Raw genomic sequence first — 10,664 nt, 5'->3', positions numbered from 1 at the left:
TGTTGTAACTTTAGAATCTACATGTAATAATAATCCAGAGATGCAAAATCAAATAGAATCTGAAAATCTCATTCCAGAACTTGTTAAAAAGGTATCATATATTGTTGAAGATACATATAGACGTCAAATATTTGAAATTGAATACTTAAGTAAGCAAGGATGCTTACAATTATATGTTGATTCTAAATATATTTTGAATATATTTGAGATACTTTTACTATATCATAAAAATCCTGAATTGGATAATTCTAATACTCAAAAAAAATTACAAACTGAAGAAAATATTCAAGATCATAAACAAAACAATAATGAGGTACCTGTTGGTAATGAAATTGTGTCTCTTAATAATGCTTTGTTTATGATCATCTCAAATACATCAATAGAATCTTCATCAAATAACAATCTTTTAGAATGGTATAATTCTTTGAAACAAAAAATAAAAAATACCGTCCAAGAATGACTTTTAAGATTTGATAAACATTATAAAGTAATATCTATATTAATCAAGAAAGATCATCATATCTATTATCATTATTTTAATAATAATATATTAAATAATAAATTTCTGTCTATTTTGTATCTTATTTCTGAATTCATCATGTGCTTTTTCCCAAGCTTGAAGAAATTTTTTATTTCTTTCTTCTTTATTAGATGATGTGAACCTATTAAATTTTGAAATATCTGTTTCGATACCCCCTTTAAAAATTCTTTTCCACCACAATCTAATACTTGTATTCAATTCTTTCTTTTCTAATTCTAATACTAACATTTTATTAATTATTCTCTTGTTTTGAACTTTATCAAACGATTCTACATCTTTAATTGACCAAAATATTGTATTATCATCATATTTTACTTCATATTCAAATTTCTCAAATAGTATTGTCTCTAATCCATACATTATTGTAATATTGTTCTCCGTTACATTTATTTTGAAATCTTTACTTTGCATTTCTGGACTAATTTCTATAACTATTGTCAAATCATTTTCTGTCTGAGTCCAATAATAATTTTTTCCATTCTTAGATTTCCCCCCAAACACGTAATCATTTAAAGATGATATCTTCTCCCTTGATACGTGTCCAGGTTCTATTTTTTTTAATTCGTCCACTATTACATTAGAGTTTACCTTATTATCTTCTTCACTTTCTATATGACCTCCAATAGTAATTGAGTGAGGAGAGTCAAATCTAGTCACATTACACCTTGAACCAAACTTTTCTGACTCTTCGTCACTGCTTATTTCTATTTTATCCCATTTTGAATAGTCAACCCCTGACATCCTTCGGTATTCTATAATTTGTCAGCTGTTCATGGCGCCAGAAAGTCGCATGACTTTGGCGCCAATACCAATCTGACTATAAATAAGGGTAACAGAAAAGTAAAGTTGAAAAAAAAGTGGAAAAAGAGAGTTTGGGAGGATTGAATGAGTATAAATTCTAATATTTTTAGTAAAGGTTGAGGGAAGAAATCTATCAAGAGATCTTACTTTTTTTTCTTCTTGCTATTTTAGAATTTAATAAGACTAATTAGTCTTTAAATAGCTATGAGATTCGCTCAACTTGTGGTAGGTCCAGCAGGATCAGGAAAATCAACATACTGTTCTACCATTCAAAAACATTGTGAAGTTATTGGTAGAACATGCCATGTAGTTAACCTGGATCCAGCTGCAGAACACTTTAACTACGTATCTCAATTAGATATACGAGATTTAATTTCATTGAATGATGTTATGGAAGAGATTCATCTAGGTCCAAATGGAGGCCAAGTATTTGCTATGGAATACTTTATAGAGAATTTGGACTGGCTAGAAGAACAACTAAATAAGAATTTTGGTGATAATGACTATGTACTGTTTGATTGTCCTGGACAAATCGAACTATTTACTCATCTACCAGTAATGAGAATTCTAGTAACAGCATTGCAAAGATGGGATTTCAGGATTTGTGGTGTTTATTGTTTAGATGTTGGGTTTCTTACAGATGCAAGTAAGTTTGTAGCAGGATCTGTCTCAGCATTAAGTACAATGATACAACTTGAAATACCACATGTAAATGTCATTACAAAATGTGATATAGTCCAGGATGAGAATCTTGTTTCTAGTTTCCTTCAAAAGGATTCTCTTACTCTAATTAGTGATCTTGAAAAAGTGACTCCAAGTCATATAATGCCTTTAAATGTTGCTCTAGCCAATCTTCTTGAAGATTATAGCATTGTTTCTTATGTTCCTCTAAAGCCTGATGATGAGGATTCTGTATCAAATGTACTATTAAGTATCGATATGAATCTTCAATTTCACGAAGAGCAAGATCCAACCATGAACTTTGATATTAATGGTGATGAATATTAGATTTCTTATTAAAAACATACTCTTATTTAAATAAGAAGTATTAATTTTCTTATTTTGACTTCCAAATTTAGTTAATCTAAAAAGCCATTTTTTGATTATTCAACTTTTTAGTATTATTAATTCTTCTATTTACGTTTTTCCTTAGTTGTTTAACTTTTTACTATATTATTTTTGCAGACACTATTTTTAAAATTATGCTATGATTTAGACTTTTTATAGCCAAAAACTTCATATTCATCAATTTCATTTAAAAAAAAAAAAAAAAAAACTTCTCAATCCCACATCTAACATGGAAATCTTTTTAATTTTATTATTTGATATGACATTTCCCGCCAAATCCACATGGCGCCATACGTGTCAAAATATTGATAACGGTACCTATGGTTAAATAGGAAGTTAATAATAAATCAAAATATAATTTTTTTTTCAGTGGATAATTATTAAAGAGAAAGATTAGGTGAGTTAAAGAAATTATAGAAAAGATTGTGAATTGAATAATGAGACCTCATGAATAAACATAGAAATTTTTTAAGAAAGTTATGTTCTGGCCCAATATTATTAATAATTTTGAGCTTATCCAATAGTACTCAAGTGGATAAAGGCATTGATTTTAAAGAAAACTTACAATTAAAAGAATCAATATTTTCAACAGGGCTTAGAATACCAAATTATAATAATCATTCTGAAATTTGTAGATTATGTGGTTGTGATTCTACGAAGAATGTAAATGTAGAAGGTTTCAAGTCTTTTACATGTAGTAGCTGCAACAAATCCAAAATTCAAGAAGGAGATTGCATTTTGCAAGGAGCAATAAATGATTCAAACAATAACAAGACTAAACTAGTTCATGGACTAGAAACTTCAGTTTTTGGAGATTATAGAAGTTTATTCTTTGGGAAATCTGACTTTTTAACCAGTAGAAGCTATAGAAATAATCTATTGGCTCGTATTTTTGAACCAGAATTTACATGGGAAAATTTTTCACATGGAAGTATTAAAGATAATTGTAAAATATACAGAGATGAAAATGATGATTATGAACATTATAAGCTTAGTTTTACTTATACACTACATGGTGACCAAAATTGTACACGTCTTTTACTTCATTTTGTGAATAAACACACTGGAAATACTCTATATAAGAATTTACGTCCATTTAAAGAAATAGAAAATGATTATGATTTAAATTCATTGATAGTTTTTAGGCATGATGATGTCAAGGTTAGAGTAGATTCTCTTGAGAAGGTTAATCTTCACCAAGAATTTAATATCACTTCGTACGACTCACCTCCCAAGTTCCTATTTAGTCCTGAACAACAAGAATGGGTACCCGTTAGTTTAAGAAATCAAGAAATTATTGTTAATCCAAAAATTATTCATGAAAGGTTATTAATTATATTTCAGCTCATTAATTCCCAAAGTTCAACTCCAAACTGCAAAATGGACAATGTTAAAGTCGAAGTTGTTGTTCAATGTAAATCTGTAGCTTTCCCGCCAAACCCAAAATATAATAAGGACTTTGTTCAAGATAAACTTAAGAAAATACATTCCAAGTATGATGATAAAATTTTTAAGCTTTTCTTACAAAAATTTGAAGAAAAGTTTATGCATGTTCTTGACTCAATTCCTAATGCTCCACTCACTGCAAATAGTAACAAGTTAATAACGAATACACCCTTGAGCAACTTTTCAATTCCTTGCAAAGAAGCTATTTATCTCGACGATATTCCAAAGTTAATGTCCAAATTTAATTATACCTCCAAATTTAATGAACTTGCTAATTCTAGTTCCTATTATACTTCAACACCAACTTTTGAAGATATTGACGAAAATAAGCTTTTTGATGACATCGAAGTTGCACTTAATACTAACTAATCAAATCTATTCGTCTTAGATTTCTTTTATTATAATTCTAAACAAATAACAAACTAATATTTACATCTTCAACTCTACATGCACTATTTAAATTTTCCCGCCTAAAATTGCTCGTATTTTTTAGAAGTTAGAAAAATTAACGCTTTAGTTTAATAATTAGGATCTTCCATGTATATCAATGAATTTGTTCTATTCCATTCTGTAAAAACTCTTTTTTCCTCTTCATACGAGAAGTGAAGTAATCCTTTGATAATTTATAAGGGAGGGTGAAAAGTTAGTTTTGGCGGTCAACATGGCCTAAGACACCCCTCTGGGCCTGTGAGTATAAGAAAGACCAGGAGGCCATTAATAATAAGAAAAGTGTAAAAAAGAAGATCAGTCCTTTATGGATATTAAGGATTGATAGAGTAGTGCTTGATCATCCTAAAGGAGGCTTGCGTTAAAAAAAGGACCAAATGGTTCGTAATGGTGATCAGAGTCTTATAAATATATCATCTACAGACAAGTCTGATAAATGGGACTTGAAGCATAAAAATGAAGAAGTTCCAACCAGAAAAGTGGTGGAGGAATCAAGTCTAGAATACTACGAGAGATCATCGCGCTCGGCCTCGCACTTTGGTAAGGTTTATAATGGACTATATCCAGTAGGTCCAAGATTACCAAGTTTCTCTTCATCCAATAAAAGAAGTAGGCTACAGAGTACATATAATGAGGATGAGTTCAGTTCCAGTTCAGCAAATAGTTCTGTTATAAATTCCGATGATAAAATGTATATTGATTTTCCAATTCGAAATTTCTGGAAGATTGCAAAGACTCCTATAGACATGGAATCTCCCCAAATTGGGTATTGTCGAGGCTTTTATTATAGATTGTTAGTTCATCCCAGAGGAGGGAGTTGTAATGATTCTGAAAGCAGTTACTTGAGCGTGTTTTTGGAAGCACTTTACCATGAATCATATCCAGACGATTGGATTTTTCCAAATGTTCGATTTCAACTTTCAGTTGTAAACTTTTTAGACCCCAAAGCAAATATCACGTCTTGGGCCCATTGGACATTTTCTCATGATGCAATGAGTAGAGGATGGCATAAGATGGTTTCACATGTGAGACTCACTAGAGCTGCAGGTTTTGTTGATGACGAAGGAACTGTATTAATTAGAGGTAGAGCTGAGCCTCCATTTCCGAGAATTTGGTCAAGATCTCCTAAATGTAGGCCATGGAGTATATGGGGTACCTTACCCTATAGAAATGCATCAGCATTGGCTCAGTATAAGCCTTGTATTACTGGAGCCCGCCAAGACCAGAACCAAGGCTATTCTGATAAGCATCTTATTACAACAAATCTTTGTGCTTTTCATGAATTAGCAGAGAATTCTAATAGAGGTCTTCTTTCTTGTAGAGCGGAATCATTATCTTCAGAAAGTTGTGGCATTTCTCAACATCAGTTAGAAGGTTCCTTATTAGTAGGGAGTACTCCTTTATCAATTATGGATAGACTTTTATGGTCCAGTAGTAATTTGTTTGTTCCAACTTTAAGATCTCAGCTTAATGTGGACTTTGTTCCTGCATTTGTCCATTTGCTTTACCATATCAAAGAGTTTAGGAGGGCAATTTTCTCTTGGAACCCACGAATCCCTAAGAAATGTTCAACAAATCAAAATCCCAATTCTTCAGAAAGGTCAAAGAGGCCTGATCCTACTCACTCTCCCGCCTCATTTATAGACCCCCAACAACCACGTACATCCATTATTGAAGCTCTTCAGAAAACCTTTGCATATATGACTCTCTGGCCAATTGCCTATTCTGTTAAAAGATCTATCCGACATAGCTGGCAAGAAAGAATAGCCACAGATCCTTCTCTTGTGGACGATTGGTGTTTCTCTAAATGTTGTAAATGTGGTGGTGAATTTGACTCTTATCCTAACAGTCCTGAAATGATTGACACCTCATCACTCCATACATCAAATAGCAGAAATGGACGACATTGTGCTTCCGATAAAAATATTCCAACTCAGAGTTCTATTTTTAAAGAAAAGGAATGTCTCAGATGCAAATTACCTCCTGTTCCAGATTGTTCTTGGATTATGAAAGCTTTATATATGAACGATTTACAAAGGATTGATGTTGCTAACCCTCTCATGCGCTTCCATTGCTTCATTTTTGGCGCCATTTATTTGGAGTCTGCACATGCAATTCTCCAGATTGCCGCGCATCACAGAAAGTCAATTCCCCAGAATTTCAGGGGTTCAGAAAAGTTTGCTAATTTAGAGTCATCTGAAGGGAAGGATGAGTTTGAGAGATCTGAATTAACTGATGGTGAGTATAAAGAGTTTAGAGAGTCTGATGAAAGGAACTTAGGATCACAAAGAACTAGAGACCAGGAACAAAGTCGAGGTCAAGGCCGAGGTCAAGGTCAAAGCCAAAGCCAAAACCAAGATCAAGATCAAAACCAGCACTATGATCATGGACAAACACAAGGACGAGATATGAATATCTCAATCTCTTCCATTTTTGATTTAGAAGAGGATCTGAGAGTCCCAACAGAGTTTGATAATACTTGTAGAGTATTGTTTTCCAGTGTAGCTGAGGACGGAGGTGATTGCTTCTCTGACTACTCCACGTGTTGCCTTAGAGCTAAGCATATCCATTCAATCCCCAAAGCTATTGAGCATTATGCTCATAGATTTAAAAGATTCCCTGAAACACTTTTTATTTACTTCACTCCTCCAAAAAATGCTAAGAAAGGAGAGTTGTTTGACGTTCCTTTTAGGCTTGAGGCATCATTTTTATTGGAGAATTCCAATATAAATGTAAATACAGGTATCGGAGTGGTTGATCAAGATTTTAAGGGTACAAAATCTGATAATTATGGGCAAAACACTAATCAACAAGAAGATATTCAACCTCTTGTCACTGAACAATTCCAAGATGATGAAGTTATTGATGAAAGTACTCCAGACCTGAAAGGTAAAGTTAGAAGTAATAAAGAAGCAACAGGCTCTGAATCTGGTCAAAATACAACAAGCGTAGTTTTGGACAATAATGATTCTGCATTATGTGTTGAATCTAATGATGAGTACTCTTTAGAATACGTCTCAGAGGATGGATTTGATGAGAATCAAGATACCTCTATTCAATCTGATAGTCAGGATGATACAACAGGACGTAAAAGTGATGTCAAATCTCCAAATTCTGAGAACTTCTTTGGATCTTCCAGCCAATATATGGAAAAATGGTACTCATTATATGGAGTGATCATTAAAGAAGGAGACGCTTCTGGAAGTAATTCTACAAGAAGTGTTCATCAACTTCTAATTAGACCTGAAGAAGATGGTCCTTGGTTTAGAATTTGTGATGGTTTAGTTGAAAGACTTATACCAAAGATTGAATTCACAGAGTGGAAATGTCATGGTGGATTCTTTTGTGCTGCTGCTGTATATATTGCTGAGGATTACATTGATTCAATTGCTGCAGGAGACGTAATGGCTGATTGTGATATAAAGACTATTAACCCAAAGCTATATCAAGAGACTCTAGATCTTCTGGAAGTTTCTGAGGAAGAACTTCAGTATATCCCATCTTGGGTATCCACACAAGTTAATACCTATGGTCCAAACAATGTACATTTGGAGATGCCTTCTTCAGAAGTTGATCATCTTGCAATGTGTGTAGATATTGCAAACGTTACTGTATGTGACTCAACAACATGTGTCTTTGGACATCCTCTAATGGATGCTGGCTTGTCAATTGATCCTTACTCTTTATGGATGCTTGTTGATTATCGCTGGGGTTGGCCTTTAGTAAACAGCTACTTCCAACTCCAAGAACCTTTGGTTCAAGCTTTTTCAGCAGATCCTTCTGTTATACTTTCTGGGAGGACTATCCTCACTCCTTCAGCTCAAAAGCTACTCAATTCATTATCATTCAAATCTTTACGAGATTCTATACCAAAGTTTTGGAGCTTATTATTTGATATTATGTTAGGACCAGATTTGGATTCTAAGGATCTTGATGCAATTCTCCAAGTAGTTCCTCATCTTAGATCTTTATCTGCTAATATATTTCTTGAGATCTATAGGCTTTTGGAAGAATTTGGTATTTCTGAGGAATCTCAAGATCTTTTATTCTCCCAATCTGAGCTATACTCTGCTTTAGAACCTGATGTTAATCATTGTGAAATTAATAAAGATGATCTTCAAGATCAAGATCAACAACATGATAAAGGCTGTCTAAAAGAGTATTTAAAGAATAATATTACAATCGAAGATAAACTGGTACCTTATAATAAAGTAAAAATGATTCTATATCCTTCAATTCCTTCTCATCCTCCAAGCTTCCAACTAAATCAAAGTGAAATCACTCCATCTTACAATATTGCTCTAAACTTCATTAATAGGCTTCACATCCTTCTTTGGCCTCATCTTATACATTTTATCTATGAGCTTCTTCCTGTTGCAATTACTATCAGACTAAAAAGACTTCTTTTCAAGAGCAGTGACGACCTCTTATTTGATCCCAGACTTACTCCTGAAGATCTTTGTGCTAGATTCTTAACAGAATCCAAGTTTCTATTAGAATCTAGCTGTTGTCCACTTAACTTGATTAGATTCTGTGATAACAAACAGCTTTTGAATGCTGCAATAAACCAGGTAGCAGCAGCTTTAGATATACATGGATCATCATATACAGCAGCTTCTTGTTCTTTATCTTGTCCTACTAATAGAATGATTGATAGATTTGCTTCAGAGCTTGGAAGTTCAAACTTTGTAGTCCCAATATTGGTGTATATTACTCAAATATTACTTTCTGGAACATTATATAGAGTATCATCAAAATTACTTCCACCTGAAGCTTTATATACTTGGCCTACAAGTTCTTCAAATCAAGAATCTTTGTCTTTAACAGGTATCGGGAATTTAATTAATCATAAAGATTCCACGCCTTCAAAACAGTCAACTGGATCAAAAAAGAGGAATTCTTCAAATAAGTCTTCTTCTGGTACAGCAAGTTCTAATGGATTAATTGTACCAAATCCACTTTCAGAAGCAATTCAACATCTTCAAGTGAATCAGGTATCATTCAGTCATATTGATCCTTATGTATTTATTCCTCTTCATACATTCCATGCTGTATCAACTCCTTTATTGGTAAACATCATCTTTGAAAATGATCTTATAGGGAGGAAGTCTTTTGCATCTGAGAGTTTTCTATGTGCTTCCAGAGTCCTTCATGTGAATAGACTTGCAACAGTAAGACATTTATACTCAGCAATAAGAAAAGTTCTATATCAACAATTTCTAGATACAAAGATTTCTAATAGTTTAGATACTCCAGATGTAACACCATTAGATACTCCTCAATCTAAGAATAATAGTGAACATAATACAATAGGAGGAAGACAACAATCTTCTGGTCATACTCATACTAATAAGAAGAATACAATATCAAATATTCCGATACCTATAGATTATGAAGGTTTTGATTTAAGTTGGATGCCAAGTAATCCATTGGATGTTTTTTGTCTTTACTCTTTAAGACCAGATACCGACCCAACAAGAAGAGGAAGACTTAAATATACTTATATGCAACCAAATGACTTTCTGGAGAATCATTATTATGGACCTCACAAATCTAATTATGTTACGTATTGTGATGTTGCAATTTTAATTTGTGTACCTCCAGAATTGAAGCTCCAAATACCTCCAGGATCTCAGAATTCGGATCATAACACAAAAAATTCTTCATCCCAAATGAATACAGTATCGGTATCTGGAGGAGGGGTACCGGGGAAAGCAGCAAGCTTAATGGGGTCAATATCAGTAGGGATTGGAGAATCTGATTCAGATTGTGCTTGTTTGTATACTTGTCCAAGTCATATAGCTCATTCACCAGTATGTCAAAGTTCAAGGATGATAGAAAAGACTGTTCCAAAGATCGTCTCACCTTTATTCAAGGCTAAACTAATAGATCCTTTATGGTCAAGTACTAAATTCCCAATGAATGATGATTCAGTTGCTCCTCTTTTGATTTTTAAATGGTTTGATCAGACAACTTTGGATATTACATTGTTAAGTGCATCAATATGTGAAGCAAGAAAGTCTTTAAGAGATTGTATTGTTTCTTGGGTATTTCCTAGAGCAAGAAGAATGGGATTAATGCCTCAAAATTCTTCTAAAGAGACTCCAAATGCAGATGATTATACAGTTTTAGAGGAATGTCATATTAGAGTATGTCAAAATGTAAGAAGATGGACTTCATCAATCAAGAAAATCAATAGAACAACAGGAGATGTATTCATTGTTCAAAAAAGATACAATAATTTGGGATCATCCCAACCTCTGATTTCTGATTGTTCATTTATATCACCCTTTATATCAGCAGCATTATCATCTAATTCATATTCAAGTATTGTAGATGATTTTCCACCTTCTCTTTCAAG

The 10,664-nt window shown here is 33.0% G+C and overlaps 4 protein-coding genes across 4 annotated transcripts; 3 read left to right on the top strand and 1 right to left on the bottom strand.

The window, feature by feature from the left end:
- Window positions 1–40: 40 nt before the first annotated feature.
- Window positions 41–460, top strand: Chro.60487 (hypothetical protein). The annotated part of the gene is made up of 1 exon (XM_661155.1): window positions 41–460. One exon carries the CDS (start codon window positions 41–43, stop codon window positions 458–460), a length of 420 nt encoding a protein of 139 aa, XP_666247.1.
- A 90-nt stretch (window positions 461–550) lies between these two features.
- Window positions 551–1,282, bottom strand: Chro.60488 (nuclear move domain protein). The annotated part of the gene is made up of 1 exon (XM_661154.1): window positions 551–1,282. One exon carries the CDS (start codon window positions 1,280–1,282, stop codon window positions 551–553), a length of 732 nt encoding a protein of 243 aa, XP_666246.1.
- Window positions 1,283–1,546: 264 nt separating this feature from the next.
- On the top strand, window positions 1,547–2,350 carry Chro.60489 (ATP binding protein). The annotated part of the gene is made up of 1 exon (XM_661153.1): window positions 1,547–2,350. The coding sequence occupies one exon, from the start codon at window positions 1,547–1,549 to the stop codon at window positions 2,348–2,350; it is 804 nt and encodes a 267-aa protein (XP_666245.1).
- Window positions 2,351–2,857: 507 nt separating this feature from the next.
- Window positions 2,858–4,225, top strand: Chro.60490 (hypothetical protein). Its single annotated transcript, XM_661152.1, has 1 exon — window positions 2,858–4,225. The coding sequence occupies one exon, from the start codon at window positions 2,858–2,860 to the stop codon at window positions 4,223–4,225; it is 1,368 nt and encodes a 455-aa protein (XP_666244.1).
- The last annotated feature ends 6,439 nt before the right edge of the window (window positions 4,226–10,664 follow it).

This window comes from Cryptosporidium hominis (genome assembly GCF_000006425.1).
Source record: "Cryptosporidium hominis TU502 chromosome 6 CHRO016158, whole genome shotgun sequence".
Lineage (NCBI taxonomy): Eukaryota > Apicomplexa > Conoidasida > Eucoccidiorida > Cryptosporidiidae > Cryptosporidium > Cryptosporidium hominis.
The sequence above is the reverse complement of the archived record's forward strand: the minus strand, read 5'-3'. Positions and strand labels throughout refer to the sequence as shown.